This window comes from Cyanistes caeruleus, chromosome 9, assembly GCF_971803275.1.
Source record: "Cyanistes caeruleus chromosome 9, bCyaCae1.hap1.1, whole genome shotgun sequence".
NCBI lineage: Eukaryota > Metazoa > Chordata > Aves > Passeriformes > Paridae > Cyanistes > Cyanistes caeruleus.
This window is the reverse complement of record NC_141709.1, coordinates 2,124,655-2,148,249: the sequence shown is the minus strand read 5'-3', so window position 1 is coordinate 2,148,249 and position 23,595 is coordinate 2,124,655. Positions and strand designations below refer to the sequence as shown.

General features: G+C 48.8%; 3 protein-coding genes across 10 annotated transcripts in view; 1 reads left to right on the top strand and 2 right to left on the bottom strand.

Annotated features, from left to right (window-relative positions):
• Positions 1 to 11,398, top strand: part of FIRRM (FIGNL1 interacting regulator of recombination and mitosis) — a 28,442-nt gene extending 17,044 nt beyond the window's left edge. Inside the window, exon 25 of one of the 3 annotated variants that reach the window (XM_023931791.2) lies at positions 10,644 to 11,398. In XM_023931791.2, coding sequence (XP_023787559.2) covers positions 10,644 to 10,650 — 7 coding nt within the window. In that variant the 3' untranslated portion in view covers positions 10,651 to 11,398. Of the gene's footprint in view, positions 1 to 1,463; positions 4,250 to 4,765; positions 6,111 to 10,643 lie in introns of those variants that run through there. The other 2 variants (XM_086842440.1, XM_086842439.1) reach the window with 2 other exon arrangements.
• SCYL3 (SCY1 like pseudokinase 3) lies at positions 146 to 15,131 on the bottom strand. 5 transcript variants are annotated; one of them, XM_086842442.1, is made up of 16 exons: positions 13,205 to 13,233; positions 12,949 to 13,128; positions 12,441 to 12,512; positions 11,665 to 11,939; positions 10,673 to 10,858; positions 9,898 to 10,011; positions 9,263 to 9,319; positions 8,513 to 8,615; positions 7,903 to 8,014; positions 7,490 to 7,567; positions 5,968 to 6,107; positions 5,499 to 5,686; positions 5,008 to 5,179; positions 3,054 to 3,197; positions 1,737 to 2,470; positions 146 to 588 (listed from the first exon to the last, which is right to left on the bottom strand). In XM_086842442.1, exons 4-16 carry the CDS (start codon positions 11,827 to 11,829, stop codon positions 526 to 528), a joined length of 2,256 nt encoding a protein of 751 aa, XP_086698568.1. In that variant the 5' UTR covers positions 11,830 to 11,939; positions 12,441 to 12,512; positions 12,949 to 13,128; positions 13,205 to 13,233; the 3' UTR covers positions 146 to 525. The 5 variants fall into 5 exon arrangements, with proteins under 5 accessions (XP_086698568.1, XP_086698570.1, XP_086698571.1 ...); XM_086842444.1 differs by having other exon boundaries at positions 12,441 to 12,498; positions 12,949 to 13,069; XM_086842445.1 differs by lacking the exon at positions 12,441 to 12,512 and having other exon boundaries at positions 12,949 to 13,069.
• Positions 15,132 to 19,829: 4,698 nt separating this feature from the next.
• Positions 19,830 to 23,595, bottom strand: part of KIFAP3 (kinesin associated protein 3) — a 67,287-nt gene continuing 63,521 nt past the window's right edge. For both annotated transcript variants that reach the window (XM_023931806.2, XM_023931805.2), the window contains exon 20: positions 19,830 to 21,209. In XM_023931806.2, the coding sequence (XP_023787574.2) occupies positions 21,101 to 21,209 (109 nt within the window). In that variant the 3' untranslated portion in view covers positions 19,830 to 21,100. The remainder of the gene's footprint in view (positions 21,210 to 23,595) is intronic.

Sequence of the window (23,595 nt, the reverse complement as noted above, 5' to 3'; positions counted from 1 at the left end):
GAATAAACTGTACATTCATCTTAAAATCATCTCTTAGTCGAAAAGTTAAAAGGAGCCATTTCTAAGGGCTTTATTTTTCTGGGAAAGAAAAATAAAAAACCCAAACAAGAAAACCGAAGGAAAAAGGCACATTTAACCAAGAAACTCAGTGTGACTTTCATTTATTGTCAGCAGTTTTTCAGGGCAGGGGTGAGTTCTGGATCAATCTCCTACACCACTCTTGGCCTCCAGTAGCACGTCAGCAGCACCACCACCATCACACTGTCCTCTCTCTGGGAGCAGTGGCAGCACCACAGCTGGGCAATATTGCTCGAGTGCAGGCTCACCCCTGCAGCTTTTGGCACAGACTGGGAACGAGCATCCCTGGCAAGAGCTCAGGCCCCACGGGATCTCGTGGCTGTGCAGCAAGTGCCTGCCCTGTGGCAAAAGCAGCGCTGAGGTACTTTATCCATTGTACTGGGGAAGCAGCAACTCCTGTCATAGGATCCAACACGCCATAAATCACCTTGGTCTCATTCAGAACTGTTACCAGTTTGTATCATCTTCCCAGTTCAACTCCTCTTCTTCACCCCAGCCTGGAGCTTCAGCCTAGAATCACATAAAATGATCGAGATTAAGGTATGTGGAATGTACTCGTGTGCTTAGCACAGCCCCGGGAGTCAGGGAGGAGCCTGTGTGGCTTGGGAGAGCAGAGCATTCATCTACAAGGCCAAAAGCTCCAAACTGAAATGTCAGTATTTGCACCTTATGGTCTTAAAGAACTTTAAACTAAAAGAGCAATCACCTTAAAGACAAAAGTAGACTTAACAAGGAGTCTTAATTTTTTTTTTTTTTTACTGTTTGTATCAAACCCACCTTCCATTAAAAAAGGATGCCATACATGAGATGATTTCTTTTCCCCAGGAAAGAGCTGTTTTTTTGTTGTAATCTAACACCAAGTTTGATCTCCCACTGACACAGCACTGACTGCCCTCCAAACTGGAGTTGGGGTCCTGACAGTCACAGCACACTGTGCCACTTTGAAATGGCATAAACAACTTCAGTTTACAGCCCAGGCTCCTCTGCCCATGCTCCCTGCTATTCCTGGGGTAGCTCTCTTGAGGCTGAATGAGCAAAACAACTTGAATTCAACACCTATTCCCTAAGGGAGTTACATATTCAAGTGGGAATGCTGCCTCCCCTCCTAGGAAACAGCACTGGTCTTTGGAGTTTCCCTGATTGGGCTACAGGGATTTATCTAGTTAAAGAAACCCCAATTTTGTGGCTCCCCTGTGTCTCTGAAATAGAGAAACATTTCAGCTTTCATGAAAACAACACACCCAAAAAACCGTTACTTTGTAAGCCAGAGGTTCAGGTCTCGTGGACCTTAATTTACAATGCTATTATGTTTTGCTAGAAGAGTCATGAAAAACACTTCAGTCCTGGGCATTCTCTGTGCCTGAAAGTCCCTTCTCTGTGCACAGGACCATGTCTGTTCAGCAGCCAGGATCCAGCCTTGTTTTACCTGCCTGACAAACCAAAACTCCACTTAACAAATCACAGGATTCCTGTATCCAGGATACAGCAGCACAGAGTAAAAGCTGGAGCTAAAACTCCTTAGTACAAATGGAGTCCATTCCCCGTTTCCTAACAGAGTTCTCTTTGCTGTGTGCCCACTGCATTACCTGGTGCCTGCTAAGATGCTGTGTGCTTGGGAGCCTCTCTGCTTGCAGTCACCTAAACCTCGAGCCTCTTACCTCAATCACATCAGCTGCTGCAAATTTGGATGAAAACAGCACAGTCTGGGAGGCACCTTCCCTGCTGGACACCCCACCCGAGCGAGTGGGAACAACTGCTTCTGTCCTTGCCTCAGGTAAAATCAAGAGGGCAGAAGAAGGTTTAATGTCTGGGATCATGTCAGCAAACCAGTCCAGCTCAGGATCTTGAACAGGTTTCTTCTTCACTTTGATTGTGAATTCTTCTCCAAGGCCAGACTCTGATGAAGACTTCAACCTTTCCTGAAAGGTTTTTGGCAACACAGTTTCTCCCAGTTGTTCCTCATGGTCCCACTTGTCATTGCTCCAGCTGTTCCCATGGCAAGACTTTGTGGGTGGACTCAGTCTGAGGCTTTTGAACTCTTTGCTCAGTTGATGGGTACCTGGCAGAGGCCTCGGCCTTTCAGCTGCATCAGCCTGTGTCACAGTGGGGCAGTTCCCTGAGGACAGTTTAGGACTGGGGCTCCTGGGTTCAAAGTCATCCCAAGGCTTCTCATCTACATCATGATCAGCAAAGTAAGGTCCCGCGCTGCCCCGCAGCTCCCGGGGCTGGATCTGAATGTTCACAGTTTTCTCAGTGTCCGTCTCCTCTGGTTCACTCCAGTCTGGCCACTCTTCTGCTGGCTTTTCCGAGGTAGTCAAAGAGCTCCTGCTGTTCTCCAGTGTATTAACGCTTCCAGGAATTCCATTCAGGGGGGGCTGAGTGTCTTGCTCACCTGTGGAGGACAAAGGTGTTACACACCCATTCAAAGAGAGCAAATGTGGGCAGAGGTGGAGTTATTTCTAAAACTTCCTGACATTACAGGCACCATCTGGCATGGGAACAAGCCGGTAATTGACTGGAAATCAAGCTCCTCTTGGATTAGAAAGCAGGGACACCTTTCCTGCTTGCAAAGGAGGGAATTCACCTCAGAGCCCTGGGGCAATACAAGCTGACTGCTGATAAGCAACAGGTGACTGAGAAAAGGCCATGGAAGGAAACAGAATCAGCTTTGACTGTCAGAATGAGCTGACCTGAAAATCCAGAGTATCTGCTGAGCTGTGGGAGGGATGAAAGCACAGCACAGAATCTGCCATAAGAAAACAAACTCAAGTCCAGGCACCCAGTCTGTGGATGTCAGCTTCCCAAAGAGCCATTCCTTAGGATGTTAAGGATCACACTACCCTTCCCTCACTGTTGCCTTCTGTGGTTCACTGAATCTTTCAGATCAGCCCATGGGGGGAAAGGCACATCTTTTCAAGCAACACTTCCTTGGTGAACACTTGATTTCTGAAAGGAACTACTAGGGTACGTTTTACCTGTCTTTGAAGCCAGGGGATTGTCTTGTTGCACGGGAAGCTTTTTGCCAGGTGCATTTGCAGAGCTGGGGACCGAGCTGGGACTGCTCTTCAGGGGCCGAGAGGTTTGGTTTCTCTGATTGCTCACACCATGCCTGGGGGAACCTGCCAAGAGAAAGGGAAAGAAAGGACACGAGTCCACAAGGTGTGCTGTCAGTCAGAGCCTGCAGCACTGGAATGTTCTTTTTGAACAACACAGAGGCCTGGCACAGCAATCCAACAGCTGCACCTCCTGATCAATACACAATAGCCCTCTGTTCCTGCTGCCTGCAGCTCTTGCCAGCACAAAGTTATGGCAGCTATACACGGTCAGCTTTTGTTGAGATGTTCTTTCAAGAAATACATAATGAATAAAATGACTAGGATCAGAATAGATGCTTCAAAAATGCTGTTTGCCACCTGCTAGATAATTTGGAACCAAGTTTGGATCCAAAATCCCAGCTGCATCACAAATCCCCTGATACCTGCCTTACACAAAAGCACTGCACTCGCTCACAACAATTCCAAACGTAAGCACACTACACAAACCCCTTTCCATGCCTGGGCATGGGCACAGCAGCTTCCTGGAATGAGAGTCTCTACTCTGAAGGCTGACTGCCAGCTGCCCTCATATCCCAGCTGAGGTGGGTGGTGGGCAGTAAAGGCCGTGCTTTGGAGCTGCCCATGGTGGGTGTATTTCCCTGGCCCAGTGATGACAGCTTGGCAAGCACCAGGTTGCAGTTCACTTTTGGGAGCTGCAGGGTATGACCAAGTGCTGGTGATGGTTTGCCAACACCAGCCTCAGCTGCGTGGGGACCCTGCTGCCACCATTTCGAAATGGCACAGTTTGGGCCAGTGCTGCTCTTCCTTCCAGGGCTCATGTGTGTTCCCAGCCTGCTGGGCCTGCCTAGGCTAGGGATCACTAGGGCCCACAGGAAAGGACTGCAAGGAACACACAGAACCCACCCTCTCCCCCAGTGCCCTTCATGAAGGGCACATCCTTGGAGGGGCTTGAGCAAACAGCTTGTTAAGCCTCACGTGCTCAGCCTCTTGTGTTGCTTTTTGCAGATTGTCACTCACTGTTGAGGACGAAGGTGGGGTTTTTGTTGTTTATCAATAGTTAAATCCGATCTAATTTCAAGTATATTCTGAAAAATCAACCTGGTTCCAGCCTGCAATCCAAAGTGGTTTATTTACTACAGTCTCCTACAATAAATAATGTAAAGAAACTAATGCAGTGAGCCATCCACAGATTTTAATGAAGGGTGGTAGCTGCCCGTACACACATAAACAGGAAGCAAGCACTTAAACTGATCTCTGTCATGTATTTGGGATCTCTGTGTCTAAAGTTGCCTAGATGCTGACTTTTCCCTTGTTATAAACATTCATAGTTTCAATATCCAGAGAAGCTTTCCCTTAGCACACTTGGTTCCAAATTATCTAGCAGGTGCAGGGACTACTGTCTTCACTTGCATTAGCTGAAAAGCCTCCAGAGAGCTGATAAAATAGGGAAGTTCGTATTCCTTTTCCAATCTATGAATAGAAATTGGGGGAAGAACATGAGATTTACTGATTTTAAAAACAGGAAGGACAGAGGGAATATTAAATAACTGCCTATATAAGTCCTTTAGAAAGGCAATATAGATTTTCCACAGAAGACACATAAACACACTCTCTATCTCCTTTACTTACAGGGATTCTTAAATGAAGAAGAGGTTTCACTTTTTCCCAATATATTTGGTATATTTAAAATACTTTTATATACTACTTCTGGTATCAATTCTGTATCTGCAAATAGCACCTAATTTAAAATCCAAGTTTGGCTGCAAATCAGCTTTTTTTTCAATTAATCTGATGAATAATGCAAGAAATTCAGCCTACGCTGCTTGGACAGAACGGGCAATCATCCCAAGAACACCCTGACTGTATCTTTTACCTTCTGGGGAGAGATCAGCAGTTTTCATGAAACTTGGTGCAGAGCTTTTGAAAATCTTCGTTCTTTCTCCACCTACAACCACTTCAGGCCCAAGCAGGGAGACGAGGACGGCCAAGCTGTGCAGGGTTATGGCCACGATGGAGTCACTGGTGTCCCGCAGGCCCAGCAACACCTGCACCAACAACACACTGATGTCAGCACAGCAGAACACTCTTGCTTTTGCTCTGCTTTCCTCTTCAACTGTTACTTTTGTAGCAAATCTCGTTTCTAATCCCCTACAGCTCTCAGTAGAGACTGGATGGTGTTTCATAGTATAAAATCAGCCTTCCACTTTGTGCTACTAATTAAATGGGGTGGCTGATCAGAGCAACGTGGTCTAGTGGAAGGGTGTTAGATAAGATTAGATGGTCCATAAAGTCTCTTCCAACCCAAACCATTCAGTGAAATCCCATATTCCAGGATATACCACCCATTGTTCTGCTGTCCTTAACCTGTGGCAATATGATGTTCTTCAGCTCCTCCCGAGAGAACAGCTCCGCGTAGGCGTGGATGTGAGACAGCAGCACCATCCGCACGTGCTCCTCGTGCACCTCAAACAGCTTCAGCAGCACGGGGATGACGTGGGCCTGGAACAGGGCTGGTGACAGCAGGCAGCTGGTCTGGCTCTCCCCACTTTGCTCTAGGGAACAGAGGTGAGGATGGGAAAAGGCTGCTTCACCCATGAGACAGCTCACCCAGAAGCTGCTGAGTGCTGACACCAGGATCATTGCTAATTCTCCTCCCAGCATCAGCAGAGCAGAGCAAAGGAGGGAGCACAGATAACTGTCCTTTCCAGTTCTGTTACTCTATTTGTTCTGCTTAGGGAAACACCACTATTCCCTTGATTCAATGAAACAACTGCTCTGAATTCATTCCAAACTTGTCAGGAATAATTGTGATGAGGAAGTATTTAAAGGTCACCTTTCTTTGGGCCCAGCAGATGAGGAAGAAAACTCTTGACAGCTACAGGTTCTGCAAACACGAGCTGATTGAGTAGGAGAGGCACCAGCCGTGATGCTATCAGCTCCTCTGACAAGCCAGCCACCCTGTCCAGCAGGAATCTGCATTCCAGGAGACAGTAATTAGTATCAAGGCAGCCTTCCATGCATTTATGCCTGTTTCCCTTAGTATCATTTTCCCCTTTTTGTGTCTGACTGATCCAGAGTCAGTGTCTCACTGCAGCCTCTCCCTCTGGCTGCACTCTGAGCTGCAGAGAGAAGCCTCTGCTCCTGCCTGAGGCACAGACAGCACAAACCAGGAGCCAGAACCACATCCTGTAAAACCTCACACCCAGATCTTGGGCTGGCACAAGAACATCCAGCTGGCACAGGAAGCTGCTGGGACATCAAACTGCCTCACAGCTGGCATCTCCTGTGAAGAGCTACAGTCCAAACTGCAGCAGAGAGTTTTCCTCTCACTCCCCACCCTAGTCCATCACAAGGACTTTCCTGTTGCTTTGGAAAAGGCTGTCCTGCTTACTACACAAAGGGAAGTTTCCCTTGCACAAAGGGAATCCCATTTTTAAACCACTTCCATCTAATGAGGCCAACAGAGTAATGATTTGGTTTATTGGAGTTTAATTTTGTGCAACTGCTCTCGTCTGTCAGATTTTCATTTTTAAAATATTAATTATCAATTACTGTTTTTTCTCTAAGCTTGGAGGAGACCAAGAGAAGGGTGCAAATGCTGTGAGGGCCCCTCTTCCTGATAAAAGGGCAACACTCCCCTATCTTTAAGCAAAGTGTTCATCCTCTCCCTCAATAAACACTGCTGACACAGAAATAGTGAGAAGCACTCTCAATGTTCCTGCTAAGGATCCCCATTCTCCTCATACTTTCTCCACTTCAAGACTCAAACTAATGAAAAATAACTGATGTATAAAATAGGCAGGAAAACAGCTCTGTGAGAACACCAAGGCTCTTTTATATGGAAAAAGAAAAATTCAGCTCTCCCTTTTTGAGGCCTGGATAATGTCATGATTACAATTCCCCGACAGAAAAAAAATTCTTGGGGACCATACCAGTGGGTTCACTGCAAGACATTGCACTACTGCAGCTGAGACATCCATTACAGGCAACAGCTTTACTCTTGGCACCACAGGATTAATTCACCTAAGTCTTATTGCAAACTCACTGGCAGCTGCATCACTCTAGAGGCTGGGGAGCATCAGGATGATGCAGAGCCCAGCAGGGACTGCTCCTCCAAAACACCAAACCAGACACAAGGAATTGGGAAACAAGAGGTGAAGAGTTTCCTCTTTGACAGGACTCTTATGCTGGCTGCACACTTTTGGAGAACCCAAAGTGATACAGAGTGAACAATGTTCCAAAGCCACCAAATCTGCCACCTCAGGGGCTTCCCAGGTCCCCCCACAATCCATTTGCAGTTGTGTGCTTTATCATTCTGAAATAAGAAGCTTCCACATTACAGTTCCTTCACTTACTTGAAAAATTCAGTTTTCTCCTCCTCAGACTTCAGTGTTAAGGTCTTCAGAAAATTCACAACTTCCAGAAAATCATTCCTAAGCACAAAACCAAAAGATGTCACGTGTAATCCTTATTGATGCTTAAACCACCCACAGGGGAGAGACTGCATTCCCACCATTCCTTTAGCAGAGGGAAGTCAAACGCTGGTGGATCAAGAGTGCCAGCAAGGAGGTGACACCTGAAGGCTGCTCAGCACCTCTTTGGGAGGGCTGGTAACAGCTTCTTGATTTAAGGAGCCTCTTTGCCAAAGATCCCTGCAAGAGGCAGGGATTAAATCTGCACTCCCATCCCACCTTCACAGAACTGATGCTTTGCAAGACAGAAATCAGCAGTATCAAGACCAAGAGAGGTCTGATATTCCTGTCCTTACCTGAAGAACTCGTGAGACAATAAGCTGGACAGTGGTGGGCGACACTTTGGGTCTGGATTCAGCAGTGTACAACGCAGGGTTTGCTGAAAGCTGGAGAGAATATCTGCTGAAACTGAAATTCAGAGCACCTGCAGTTAGATTTCTCTCTCCACACTGAACAAGATAAGTTCAGGAGTCCTCCATGCTCCCCCCCAAAAAAATTTATTTATAGTTCTAATTCATAGCAAGTGCAAAAGGAAGGGGAAAATAGTGTTTCAGTTTCCCCTCCTAAACCTGCCTGGCTACTGGGCCTCCAAGTTCTCCCAAGAAACTTCCTGCTGCCTCTCTGCTGGAAGTGGCAGCCCCTGCTCAGACCCACATGGTCTTGGTAGGACCAGAGCAGGACTGGGAATGCTCATGTCTCATGGGATGATGACCTCCAGCCACATCTGACCACATCCCCACAGGAAAAGGGGAACACAGGAGAAGCCAAAATCCGCAATCAGGGAACAACACTGGCCACTGAGCCCACAATGCTCCTGCCAGCTGCAGCAAAAGGTGAAATGTTCAGCCATGCAAGGAATGAACCCCAGGGCCTGTCAGCAGCCAAACAAACCAGTGTCATTCTCACCCTGATCATTGAGAACTGTCAGGAGGTTCTCAACTGTTGTTCCAAATGCGTAGGCATCCCTCGCATGCCCGTAGCTGCTGGGCAGGATTTTGAAGTCTGCAGACTGAAAACAAAACAAACAAACAAAAAAACAACAACAAAAATACACCAGAAAAGCAGGACCTTATGGAATATGTGATGTTTTCCATAAGTTTTTATTCTCACCCCCCACCATAAACACTCTCTAGTTCTTTTTATAGCACCAAAGCTCCACTGTGTACCCTACAAGTAGAATATTATGCTAAAAAAACCTCCACTGAGGAATTTATAACCCAAAGGAGCAACTCTATCATGATGGAAGAACTCCTTGATGAATGCAGGCAGTCAACAGCTTTCAGCATTTCTATGGAAACAGGCAGTAATTAGAGAGCAGAAGCACAAGCAGCTCCAAGGATTCTCAAGGGCTAGGAAGTGACTAACAGGTCGGGAAAAAGCTGTGGTGAGTTACACAACCACGGGACCACACTGATCTGGGCAATCTCAGCAACTACTCTGTGATTTAGAAGAGACACAAAGCATTGGAAAAGTAGTATTACCTGTGCCCAAACCAGGGATGGGACAGAGGTGGGACAAAAGGAAACCTCAGATATTCTCCAAGAGCCACTTCCATGCCTTTTAGGCATGAGGAAACACAGCATGAATGTGAAACTATTTCCTGACCATCACGTTTTTCTTTGCTGCCAGCAGGAAGCTCCCTGAGCTGTCACTCACCATTTCCTCGCAGGGGATGCACGACTGCTCTCGCACCGACTTCACGTGGCACAGGAACTGCAAGGACAACAAGGGGCCATGAGCTGCCTCCATGTCCCCTCAGTGCCAAGCAGCAGAGCAGGCTGTGCCCATGGGCTGGGGGGTGGCAGCAGCTGTGCCCCTGCCCCTTCTGCTGGCACCCAGGGCAGGCTGTGCCTGCTGCTGCAATGACTCTGCACAGCAGGCAGCAGAAATCAAAACAGGAATTGCTAGGGTTTCTGCTACCAAGCAGTGAAAATGCCACCAGCACAAGCTAAGGAGGCATTTAAATGACTTTCCTTAGTGACTCGTTTCGACCTGAATCTTCCTGCTCTTTATTTTTGTATCCAGAAGGGTAAAGATTTCTCACTCTCCAGCCAGCAGTGTCCTTTAAAAAAGCAGCTGCATTTTGGCTAATGGAGAATTTATTTGTGTGGACATTTTAGTTTAGAGTTATGGTGTCCTTAGAGCAAAGATTGAGGACAGAGCTGGGAGGGAGCCAACACATTTAATAGCAAATCCAGCTAAGTGGAAGGACTTGGGCCTTCACATGGCCAAATTCCACAGGCCAGGAATCCTCCTCTGGGCATCCAGGGTGCACTTGGCTTGGCTCTTACCTCTGGGGTGGCTTCACTGAAGTTACAGACTGTTTCCATTCCTCCCAGCTTCCAGTGCCCATCCTCACTCACAAACACTGATGATAAACAGACGTTGTTATGCGTTAGGTTTCCCTAAAACATAAACACCAAAAAAAAAAAAAGGGTGACTGACTTGGGGCATAGATGAAGATGTAAAAATCTTAATCAGCACACTAATTAGGTGCTGCAGGGGGCTGAGGGAAAGCTGCCAAAAAAGCACACAGCTCCTCTGGGATTTTGTAGGTGAGCAGCAGGTGCCAGGCAGGAGAGCCAGGGTTTTAGAGCAGACAAAGCCCTAATTGTCACAGCCCCTGCAGTGTAACTGTAAATCCAGGGAGTGAATCCACTGTGAACACAAAACCCCAGAGATGCAGTCTGAGCTGGGATTTACCTGCAGTCCTGGGCAAACACACAGTGCCCAGCCAGGGCAGCAGTGACACAATCTCTGGCATGGGGCAACAGCTGTAAACAAACACCAAGGCCAAGCAATCCCATTTCTCTAAAGCAAAAAGTACTACAAGCAGATGCATTAACTGAGAACTGTCTCTTCCCTCATTTCCACAATATTTTCAATTACCCTTTCCTCCTCCAAAGCAGCCAATTTTAGCAGTTTCAGCCTACAAGAACTGTTTGGCACGTGTCTTTTCGGGAGGAATCGGCAATAAGTCACTCAGACAAGCCCAGGTACAACACTCCCCTGTCACATTTCCTCCATCTCCCACCAGAGCCTGATGATGCTGCCAGAGGTACCTACCCTGTCATGGAGGAAGATGAGTGCCAGCAACACATCGTAGATCCCTGCACAGATTTCTGCAGCAGAGAGTGTCTCCAGGACCATCTCCAAGGGCTTCACCCGCTCTGTGACCAGGTGGATCCCGTTTGCTTCCACAGTGCAGGAGAGGAAGCGCAGAAGGCAAGGGTGGCGCAAGGTTTTCAGGTGCTTCCAGAAACAAAGATGTGTTAGACCTCCTGTGAGGCATCTCCTCCAGATGCACAGCTTAGTCCTGCCCCCTTAGCCATGTCTTCTCATGCAATTCAGACAGCCCATCCCTGATCCTCACCAAGCACCCAGCAAACTTCCCCATTCAGACTGCAGAACTTTTTATAATACACTGAAACACAATCATAGAATGGTCTGGGTTGGAAGGGCCTTAAAGACCATCTTGTTCATCCCCCTCCCATGGGCAAGGAAACTTCCACTACCCCAGGTTGCTCCAAGCCCTGCCCAGCCTGGCCTTGACAATTCCAGGGATCCAGGGGCAGCCACAGCTTCTCTGGGCACCCTGTGCCAGAGCCTCTCCACCCTCACAGAAAAGAATTTCTTACCAATATCCAATCTAAACCTACTCTCTCTCACTTTGAAGCCATTTCCCCTTGTCCTGTCACTACATGTTCTTGTCTCTTCCTCTGTCTTGTAAGCTTCCTGCTGGCTCTGGATGGAGAAAATCTTACACAGAATAAAAGTCTTACTCATAACAAATATGGTATTTTGGGTGGGATTCACCCACGAGAGACCCTGAGTTGCCCCTGCAGGAGGAGGCAGCACCCTGCAAAGGCAGGACTGAACACTGCTGCCCTCACCACGCAAAAACTGTGCAGCTGCCAACCCCCTTCTGCCCCGTGGCCAAGCTGCCTTCCAGCTTTTCTCCTGCCCTCACTCCCAAGGGTTAGACCCCTGTTAAGTGATTCCCATCCTGCTGGGAAGGAGGGGCAGCTGTGGAGTGTGTCCCAGGCAGAGTGCAGTACCTTGGCAGCTTTGCTGACCCTCTCCTCGTTGTCCCGCTTGTACACGAAGACGGAGGCCAGTTTGCCATCCTGCAGCACGGCCGGGTAGATGGTGTGGCCGCTGGGCAGCGTGAACGGCGGCTCCTCCAGGGTGTAGCTCTTCAAAGCACTGTTCTCCGAGCCCATCCCTCGCAGAGATCCCCTCCTCACCACCAACAGGCTCTGGGTGAAGGAGGATTTCCTTTGGACTGATTTAGTTCCAGCGGGCGCTGTCCAGTTCACGTTCAGAGCATTTTCTGCAAAGCACGGAACGGCCATGAAGAACCTCCTCCTGCCAGAATCCTCTCCTTGAGCTCAGGGACAAGAATAAAATCCCCAAAGTTTACTTTGTAAAGGAAACCCAGTGTCCACTGAAGGGTCTGGATCAACGGTGAGCAGCTCTCAGCGGTGGGGATTGAACTGCACTGGCACCTGTGTCAGCATCTCCACCGGTTCTGACACAGTGCAGCAGCCACAGCCGATCCCTGACCCGAGCCACCAAGAGCAGGATCCACCAACCTCCCCAGCCACACAGACACCCACTCCAAGGGTTGTTTAGCTGACATTAAACACAGTCAGCACTTAGGAAATGTGACTGCCACTCCACAAGGAGCCTCTGGCCTTCTTAAAAACATTGCTTCTCAATTCTCCAAGCCAGAGAAGAATTCAGTGAAGGAGGAAGGATTACAGGACGGATTTCAGGAGGTTACCTATAGCCAGGTACCCTCCTCCAGCAGCATGTTTTCCCCCTTGATTACCTTCTCTCCATGTGACAAATGTTCCTTCTGCCTGCCAACCCTTCCTTCCTCCCACAGCCTGTCAGGAAGAGGCTGACACAGATTTTTGTGCTGTTTCCTCACACACAAAACCAGTAAAACAAACACACTGATTGCAGAGGCTCTTTTGGAAAACACTGACCCAGCACAAGCTCTGTCATCAGGCTTGTGATCACAGGCCACGGGTGAGACCTGAACCTGTCTGCACACAGAAGTCAGCAAAGCTTCATCAGGAATCAGAGGGAGAGAGCAAACCCTCAGCTTTCAGGAAAATTGGGGGGAAATTATTGCCCACCCCCAAGCTTTTTATTTCTTTTTAACTGCAGAATTGCTTTATTGTGGGTGTTTCTAGCCAAACAAACATTAAGTTTTGTTAAAAAACTGAGGCTCCAGGAAGGCAAGGACACAGGAGCCTCCCAGCTCCCCTGCAGAGGAGGAGGACCACCTCCTCCTCTTTGGTTCCACCAAAGCTGCTGCTCTGGCCCCTCACCTGGGTCTCCAGTTAGGTCTCCCAGGAGCCCTGAAGTGCTCAGGGCCTTTGGAAACAGAGCTGGTCTGTTACAGTTTCCTGGCTCCTTTAACCCTCCAGAGGGTACAACAACCCCTGCAGACTGAAATGGGGGGAAGAGGGGCTTTTAACTGAGCTTCTGTGTCCTGATCCACCTAAAATCTAAACAGAATTAACTATTCAGCTTCCTTGCAGCTTCCTCATTCTCTCCCCTCTGGTGTCAGGCGTGGATCTGCACCTTTTCAGCACTGATTCCTTAAATAGGACCTTTAAGTCATAAAGGGAAAGTTATGGAAGTTTAAATTGCAGCTTCCCAGCACACATCTCTAAAAACTGGGGGTTTTTTTTGTGAACTGCTTGGCAGAAAAGCACTCATGCTGCTCCCACACAGAATATTCTCCACTCCAGCCAGAACCTGGGAGCTCTGCCCTGGCTGCAGTTCCTGGGCACAGCCAGTGCATTTCTCTGCATTCTGCTCTTCCCAGCTCTGCCTCCTTTAGTTCTTCTAAATCAATGATTTCTCACTCAGATTTCATTCAGACCACCTGAAAGTATCTGGGCTGACCTGATGCCTCAGGCTCCTCCAAATACACATGGACATATTTGGCTTTAGAGACACACACAGTTCAGGAACAGAATCACAGAATGGTCTGGATTGGAAGGGACTTTAAAAGCTCATCTCATTCCACTCCCCTGTCATGGGCAGGAACACCTTCCTCTATCCCTGGCTGCTCCAAGCCCCATCCAACCTGGCCCTGGACACTTCCATGGATCCAGGGGCAGCCACAGCTTCTCTGGGCAACCTCTGCCAGGGTTTCACCACTCCCACAGGGAAGAATTGCTTCCACACACCTCACCTAATTTTCCCCAGGTTCAATTTGCAGCCATTCTCCCTTATCCTGTCACATTTCCTGATGAAGAGTCCCTGTCCAGCTTCCCTGTGACCCCTTCAGATACTGGAGGGCTGCAATGAGGTCTCCATGCAGCAGGACAGGCAGGACAACCCCAACTCTACCAGCCACAGGGGAGGTACCCCAGTCCCTTTATCTACTTCAGAGCCTCCTCTAGACTCACTCCAACAGTTCCATGTCCTTCTCATGCAGAACATTGAAACACCAGAGCCTTCCTCGTGCCTGTGGTGTACCTGAGATCTGCTGTACAACAGCCAGCTCCAAACACACCTCCCCTCTCCAGGGAAGCTGCTCTCAGGATCAAACACGGAGCAGACACCGAGCCTTTTTCCAGCTCTTTTTTTAATGCCTACTGAAAGTGCAGCTGGAAAAAGCGTCTGCAAAGGTCTGTGCCCAGGTGTGGCACTCCAGAGCCAAAATAAACCATTACTCACTCAACTATGAGTTAAGAGCATTAACCCTCTTGTATCTTGTTTCAACAAACTGTAAATATCAACGTCAGATGTAAGACACAGAACAGCCTGGGACAGAGGGGAACCCGGCAGGGAAAGCCAGAGGGATCGGTAGTTAAGGATAATGTGGATCTGCTACCAGAAAGAGGCGGAATTTCCATTTATTTTCCTTGTGGAGTGACATACAGGGTATTCACCTGAAACACACCTGGCGCTCTCCCCAGCTCAGAGAGAGGCAATTCCCGGCTTTCCAGGCGCCCTGCCCGCCACCTCCCATCCCAGCAGAGCCTCCTGGAAGCGCTCCCAGCGCTGCCGGGGCTTCACTCCCAAAGGCAGAGATCCCCCAGCCTGACACCTTCAGATGCCCACCCTGCCCAGCCCCGCAGGCAGCCGGGCGATCAGCAGGAAGGAAGCCCGGTTCTGTGGCACTGCCCCAAGGCCGGTGGGACCCTGGGCACCGGGCAGAGCACGGCTTTAACCCAGCGGCTGCCCGGGAACAGCAGAGCGGCCACGGCGGGACCTTTGCCCAGGAGCCCGGCCCGGGGGGGCGGCGGCGGCACCGCGTCCCCAGCGGGGCTGGCAGGGCCCGGCCCGCCCGTCACACCCCGTGCCGGCCGCCGACAACACCCTCGGCCCCCGGGCCCGCCCGTCCCCGTTCACCTGTCCCCGCTGGGCCCCACCGGCCGCTCCGTCTGTCCGTGTGTCCGTGTGTCCGTCTGTCCGTCCGTCCTTCCGCCCGCCCGGCCCGGCAGCGCCGCCCGCCTCGCGCGCCCCCTGGCGGCCGGCGGCCGCAGCGCCCTCCCCGCGAGGGGGCGCGGCCCGCGGAGCGGCCGCCGCCATCTTGGGTGAGGGCGAGTCTCCCCTGCCGCCATCTTGGGTGAGGGCGAGACTGCCCGGTCGCCATCTTGGATGAGGGCGAGACTGCCCGGCCGCCATCTTGGGTGAGGGCGAGACTGCCCGGCCGCCATCTTGGGTGAGGGCGAGACTGCCCGGCCGCCATCTTGGGTGAGGGCGAGTCTCCCTCGGGGTCGGGGGGTCCTCATGGCTGGAGGAAACCGTTACAGTCACCCAGCGCCAGGTCCAGACCCTCCTGAACACCGCCGGGGTTGGTGACTCCAGCACCTCCCTGGGCAGCCTGTCCCAATGTCTGACCACCCTGACAATGAATTGATTTATTTTTCCCTAACATCTGCATCTCCCCTGTCTCAGCTGGGCCGTTTCCTCTTGTCCTCCCAGCAGAAGAGACCGAGCCCAGCTGGCTGCAGCCTCCTGTCAGGTGTTTGCAGATAGCCATGAGCTCCCTGAGCCTCCTCTTCTCCAGCCTCAACACCCCCAGCTCCCACAGCCGCTCCTCACAGGATGTTTTGTAGCCCCTCGTTGCCCTTCTTCAGACACGCTGCTGCCCCACAATGCCCTTTTTAACAGCCATTTTTAAATATCCTTGCCCTCCTCATGCCCCGCTCAGGCCTGCCCACAGGCCGGGCCGGAGGCTGCGAGCGAGGCAGGTGGTCTGGCGCTCCTGCATGAGGGGATCCATTTAATGCCATTAAAACTAATTGCTCTCCGTGCTGCAGCGTAAAGCGACTCCGGGGAGAGATTTCACGTGAGTGTTTTGGACGGCGGAGCGAAGGTTGAAAGGAACGGCTCCAGAGCGGTGGGAGGTCTGGGCTTTTCACACGCTATTTTCATATCGCCGCTGTTATTGCAGTTTCCTGCAGCGCCAGGACGTGAGGATGTGGTTTGCTCAGTGCCTCTGAACAGCAGCACAGCCCAGGCCCGTGGCCTCGTCTAGACTCAGCTTTAATGGCCAGGGCAGAGTGTTTAACACAGGTGGTCTGAGCTGTGCAAGCGCCTTGGCTTTCTTCACTAACTCAGCCCCACGAGTTTAAGCTGAGCTGAGTTTTGCGCTGCCAAATCCAGCACGAACCGTGTAGAGTGTGTTCTTCAGCAATACGCTTTGCCCCCTCCGTTCCTAGGGAAGCTTTCCAGTGCTTGGACAGCACGGATGATCCCACACAGGTCTGCTGGACAGTGGCTCATCAGTGCCAAGAGCCCCGTTCAGCACAGCTAAAGCTCTGCTCCCTGCATTGCAAAAGGGATTCCCTCAGATCCACACCCAAACTCCGCTCAGCTGAGCCTCACCAGCTGCTCGGGCGAGCCAGGAGAGGGAATTTCTCCTGTGACTGTGCACGGGGAGGGCTGTAAGGTGGCACAGCAGGGTTAACATGAGGACATGGTGCTAGGAGGAGTCTGCTCCTCTGGCAGGATGTGCTGGGAGATGGATGATCTGGGGCTTTTTTAAAAAAGAAGAAATATGATGGGAGGAGCAGGGTGCAGGAAAGAAAAGTGGGTCATAGATAGTGTGACATATGTAGTACATCACGCATTACAGGGTGATATAATGCACACAGGAACAGAAACTAAATGAAGTTCAGGTACACCCCCTCTATCTGTCAAAGGCAGGAAAGATCCAGTCTTTGGCCCAAATGGGACAGACATCCAAAAAGACCCTGGCCCCAAAGTGCAAACTAAGGGGAACTGTGAACATTAGTCACCAGTTTATTCAAGGGGCCGAGAGTGGTTTTGTATGTCCTGTGTGTGTTTGTGGCAGGGCAAAGGCAGAAGGTCAGAAGACGTGAACAACTGGAGGTAAAGATAAAAACTTCTTAATAAGCAACAACTGATTTCTACTCACAGCCCTTGGCTCCAGCTTCAGGCTGTGGTGTGATTCATGTGGCTGTCAGGAAGAAAAAGCAAACTTTGGCTGTTCTGCACCATTTCTGGTGTGTTTCCTTTGCTGGGCTGTCCCTGTGGAGCAGCATTCCTTCCCTTTACCTGCTTTTCCCGACGGATTCCGCTGTTGCACACAGGCTGAAGTGGCACTGAGGGCTGTGCCCTGCTCAGGGCCCTGTCACCAGGTGCTGCACAAAAACCCCAGCTGGGCTTCTGCCCCCAAACTTCACCCTTTGCCTTTCCCAAGCACAGCCAATGTGGGCTCCTCCAGAGAACAGCCCAGGACCTGATCAGCGAGGTGTGAACCCCTCTCCTTGTCTTTGGAGGGCAGAGATGGAACCAGCAGGATTACAGAGCTCCTAGCAAATGCCTCATTAGGACTGGAACTGGTTCTTTAAGTCAGTTGGGCAAGAAAAGATCGGCACAGTGGAGGGACAGAAAGCTGTAGAGGGGGATGGAGCAAAAATCACTTCAAAGGTCTAAAGCTACAGCACAGCAGCTCTTTGCTTCTAAAGATATTTCTCAATTTTTTACTAAACAGAAGTGGGTTTCTCTTTTTTTTTTTTTTTTTTAAGGGGGAAAGGACCCCAGCATATTTTTTCCAGCTCTGGAAAAGTCCATGTTTATATTCAAGTGGGCATCCAGACCAACAGGCTGCAAATACCATCACCTTGTGAGTATGAGACACATGCAGGGGAGTGCACTCCTCCTGTCTGTGCAGCTCCAACACTTCTCTTGGCACCTCAGAGCTCTTTCAGAGGAAAACCCCAAAACCTTAACCTGAAGGAAAAAATGAGAGGATCCCAAGAACTTCAAGGGTGATGTGAATTGCACCAGGAATACACCAGCTTTGTGTATTTCATGTTTTTTGAGGATGGTCACAGAAGGAATGGAGGTTGTCACCATTGTCAGCCCCTGGCTGTGGTGAGTGGCCAGCTGAGCTCACCAGTGCTGCACTACAGGAATTCCTTTAAAGAACCTGCCAGAGGGGCCCAGAATCTCTTGTATCTAAACAGAGCTTGTCCTGCTTATACCAGAGGAAGATACATCTTGTTCCTGTTTCATTTAATCCAGAGTGGATCAAATTAAATAGAATCATGGCAGTCTGATTTCAGAATGAAATGCACATGTTAAACTCTTAGCAGACAGCTCCACAACCCCCTGGATATTTCAAAGACCTTGAATCGGGTCCTTCATGAGCTCTCAGGGAGGAGAATTCTTGTTTACTTTTGCTTTCCCACACCCTGTTGCCCTGGAAAGCTCCTAAACACTGGTGATAGTACAAATAATAATTTAACACAAGATCTGAGGCAGCTGCACGGAGCAGATTGCTCCTAGAAATGAGCCTGTCCATCTGCACAAAGCCTCTCTAATAGCTACCAGACGTAGGAGCTTCTCAGCCATTGCTTATTTCATTGTGCTATTAACTTTACAGCCTAATTATATCTCAAACACTTGCCTAACCAAACTCATTAATTAATTAGCAGCAGGCTGGGAAAGAGGATACTCCTAGGATGGTTCGGGATTGCTGCTGTAGGGAAAGAAAAGAGGAGCTCTACAAAGCCAGGGGGAGAAACCAGGAAAAAGAGGACAAAAGTTGCAGAAGTTGCTAAAAGAAATCAGATCTCTCCTCGCCCTGTTTTGTGCAGGATGCAGTACCCAGGGACTGAATCCATAAAATACAGATAATTAAACAGCTCAGACTCTCCCGCCTTCCTCTGACACCCTCAGGAAATGTGATATAGATTGAAAAGTCTATGTGCTCCCATCTTTTTTCCCCCTTTCTGGCTCAGGAACTGTAATTAAAGGGGAAATCAGCCTCTCTCCTGCCTTGGAAGTGCAGTGGCACAGCTGGTTTTCATCTTGGCGAGCAGGCTCTGTCCTCAGGCTACTAAGTGCTGAGTAATTTTTACCAAGCTCTGTTTGCAGATAAATGATGTTCTTCTCTTAGCTGCTGCCAGGCAAAGCTACAAATACTTGATCTTTTATTCTTTTCCCATAAACTCCTAACACTGAATACTAAAAATGCAGCCAGAGATTTTTCCACTGCCATTTATTCTCAGCATGGTCACAACTGTATTACAATTACAGACACCCGCCCTTCACTGGAGCTCCACTGCAGCTCCTCGTTAACCTGAAGCTTCCAATTAAAGGCTCCTTCAGTTTCATTGATAGTTTGCATATACTCCAAGGACCCACTTCGTTTTGTTTTTCCCCCAAAACACATTCCATGAGAAGGGCAACTGCTTTAAATAACTTCACACTAATTTCTGGAAAAGCCTGACGAGCGAGTGCCAGTCTTAGAAGAAAAGCCTGACTGTGCACTTTGGGGAATTTCTCTCACAGCTCTAACTATAAAAATATCTGAATGCTTTTTACTAAATGTGGCACAACCTCTGGGCAAATCCAGTGTGGGCTCAGAACAAAGGAAAGAATTTAGAAAGGTACAACACTGGAAACCTGTTAGTGTAGTTCAAGTTTTCTGCCATGTTTCTTAGTGAGATCTTACCTGTTCTAAGAAACTGTGTAAGAATTAGTTAAAAATGGTAGAGAAAATAATTTAAACAATCTGCTTAATCTTGGCAACACTTTCTTCCACTTACCTTCAGTGAGTGAAGCCCTGAGCAAGAAGCCAGCACAGGGAGAAGGTTGAAAAAACTGGTATGAAATACCATGGCTAATTTTAGACTCGTTTCCAGTCATGCAGCCTGAAACACAGGGAGTAACGGTGCTTATAAAAGTACTTGCACACTTTGTAAAGACAACACAGGGTTTCAAAACAGTTTTTATTTCAAAGGTATTTCTGAAGTATAAGACTAAGAGTTTGTCAGATTCCCCAAACAATCCCATGCCTTTGAAGATCACCTTCCCAGCACAGGCCCCAGTCTTAAGGAATTACTGGTGACTGGTTTTGTAGGATCAGCTCCTGATGCAAATCAGCTTTGTGTTTAACCCATACAGGAGGGAAGAAGGAAGAGAAGAACAAATCTGTGACTCAACAGGCATTAACAAAAGAAAAAAGATGAGGTAGAGGTAACTTTTCTTTTAAAAAGTGAAAATTTGAACTGCTGCCTTGGTAGCAGTGGCAGAGAGGGCATTTATCATCCCTTTCTTCTGTCTGTTACAGTGGGCATGCACAGCTGAAGAACAGCTTTAGCCCCAATTCTGTTTGCAGGTTGTTTCAAAACAAGACATAGAACAATCACCATATGGCAAGTCCAGCGTGAAGGGGTCCTGGCCTGACCCTGCTGCTCACTGATCCCTGCTTAGATCCAGCTTAAACCCCAAAACGAGCAGGACTGGATGGATTTGTGCTTCCAGAGAGGGAAGCTGGGGTAAAGGCTCTGGGTTCTGAACCAAAGTGTTTCTTGTTCTTGCTGGCCTCAGGATGGATGTGGCTGTCTTCTCTCAACCCACAGAACTCTGTTTAAACATTAAACTTTAGGGCAAAGGCATTCTGTTGTGTAGTTTCTAATTTTAAGTGTTTCCAAGCATTTAAAATAGACTGTAAATGTCTGAAGCTCCAGAGGAGTGAATCTGTGCCATCTTTCCATTATTAAAGTGTTCAGACCCAGGACAGGACTTTGGTCCAAACTATGTGTCAGGGCAGTGCCAGGAGATGCTGGGGCTCAGTGCTGTTCTGTGACTGAAGTGGGAGAGGGAAACAGTCCATGTTAAACACACTGCACATGGAGCACTCTTCCTAAGTGCCTTGTAAAACACACAAAACATTGGTTAGAAACACATTCACCACTGCTGACCACACAGGTTTTTATATTTAATAGAAATTAAATTAGTAGCTTAATATACATAATGTGACACTTTCCAGTCCAGTAATTTCCAATTCCTGCTTTCGAGTCACAGTTACTGTACAAAAAATAACAACAACAAAGAGCAACCAAAGAGTAACCACTGTCACTAACACACCGGACCCAGAAAGGCTAAATTTCTGTGGAGCTACACATGCCAAAGGATACAGAGTGTGGAGCCATGGTGGAACAGTCATGCACTAGCAGGGCAGAGGAGCTGCTGCCGGGCTCACCGCGCTCCGTAGCTGTAGTAGAAGGGCTCGTCCGGCCGGTAGCCGTACGCGGTCGCCGGGCGCCCGGGAACCGCCGCGCTCTGACCAAATCCATCCACTCCAATGCTGTGAAAAAACACAAGGAGAGAGAAGCTGCAGGGGGTTGTACGGTATGGAAGGAATACCAGTGCTGGTGGCTCCAGCTCTTCCTGCTGATGGCTTTTTGGGCATACCTAAAAACACAAGTCAGACATAATTAAGGGAATAAAAGTGGTTATATTGATTGAAGGGCCTCCAGGTACATTTAGGGGAGACAAAGCCCCCCAGGGACTACACACCCAAAAATGGACAACACATCACAAGTTCTCACACTTTTATAAGTTTGGTTCATTTGCATATTGGGGGTTAATCTTCCAATTACACCTTCAGGTAATAAAGGCATTTACCCCAGGTTTGTTCTCCCCAACTCACTTTTGTTTCCATCTCTCAGGGCCTGAGGCAGTGAGGTGTCCTTGATTCCCAGGCCTGGAGAGGAATTGCAGTGTCTGACCAAAATGGGAAGCCAGTAGCCAGCACTGTATGTGGAGTTTAGAGTTAGACACTAAAGAATCACAGGATTACAAACATATGAAAAACATAAAAGCTAAAATCCTAAGGCATCACTGCCACAGAGATGGTTTTGTGAGGAAACTTTGCCGGCCGTGTTCCCCTCCTGGACATCACTTCCCTGGTGGGAAAAGAAATGCTGCAGAGACATTGGTGCAGCTCCAGTCCAGGAGACTTTCAGGTCCAAGAGGAATTCCAGGAGAGACAATGTCTTCTCTTCCCTCCTTTCACATATTTACTGGCCAAGCACTTTATTTCCACGACTCAGTGTGTCCCTCTGCACATTACAGTTACCATGTCCTTCAGGCTTCTAGAAAAAACCTTTGTAACCCTGCCCTACACAGCACATCTGAAGAGTCTCATTCTCTGCCTTTAGTCCAATCCTGAGGTGGAAAACACCAGCTAAAAGTGAGAATATCTGGTAAAAGATGGGATAAAAGACTGGCAGCCAAATGGCAGAAAGAATTAATCACATACTGAAAAGCTATGTACTAATGAGACAGAATAATTATTTTTTCATGTAGAACAGCATCTTTTGCACCTAAAAAGTCCCACAACAATGAGTTAGATACTAAAACACAAGAACTGCACAGGGAAAAGTGGCACATATTTCATGCTCAACAATAACTCATGCAGGAGGCAGAGGAAAAATGAGCATTGCCTAAGACACTGGATTACTGCCTACTCATAGCTATGTCACTTCTTAGCTTCCACTTCAGTAGGGGGACAAATGGAAAAGGATCCTGATTTATTGTCTGACTAAAGATGCATTGAAAGGAGCTGAACTTCCCCTCTGAAGACTGTCAAATCACAAAGAAGCAAAGTGCTTTTGGAGTGGGGAAAAGCTGAACCTCATTAGTGCCAATTATCCATATGGAACATGGGTTGTGTAACAGTCAAGGCTGGGAAAGAATGACCCCTGCAGAAGATGTACAATGGGTGGGCCCCAGGCCCTGGCTCTGCAAGAAGCTGGCACTGCTGAATTGGCTGGGCTGAAAGGGCTCAGCTGCATGGGGGGGACCATGTCCATCACTGTCCTCACAAAGGCTCTTTCCTTGGATTGCATCCCAGTGACATCCTAGAAAAGGATCCTTAGTGCTTGGTTTCTCAGAAAACATGCTCGCTCATGGGATATCCTGATAGTCAGGTGAAGGTGGGAGGTCCGAGGCTCAGACTGGTCCTCTGAGATGCAAGGGACACAATTGATACCCAAGCTGCAGAGAAAAAAAAAATCATTGATTTACTTGGATGTATCTTGAGAAATGCTGTGTCCTGAAAGTGCTTTGCATTTCCACATCTGCCTGTATCTGAATTGGCAACAGCCAATCCCATCTCCTAAGTCCTGCACAGAGCCATCAGCCCAGCCTTGCAGGCTGAGCAGTCCTTTAGCACAGCAGAGACAAGTGGTCCTGGTGTATCCTGCAGTGGTGCAAAGCTCTGTGAGTTAATTCCTCTGGCCACCCATTCCTTCCTGTATTCACTCCAAAGTCCTCCTACCCTTTTTCAAGCCCATTAGGAAATGAGCTGGTGACCTCTGAGGCACCTTCCCCAGATGCCTCCTTTGTACCTGGCAAACAACAGCTTTCTCATTATCAGGCCCAAAGCTTTGAAAGACTCCTGAAAGAAGGGATTAAGAGAAATCCTGTTGTGTTTATCTCTCATCTGCAGAAACCCAAACCGAGCACTCACCTTGGCCAGTCCCTGCCTCTCCTGTGTCACTGATCTGCAGTGTGCAGAGGGACTGACAGAGAGCTCACCCAGGCTGCCCTTGGCTGCTGTGTCTCCGTTTCAGGCCCAAAGAAGCCAACAACAAGCACGAAGCTGACCAGCTTGTTTAACAGTTCAGGAAACAAACCAGTTAACAAACTTCTATAAACCAAAGCAAATTCCTTAAGGCTTCTTTCAG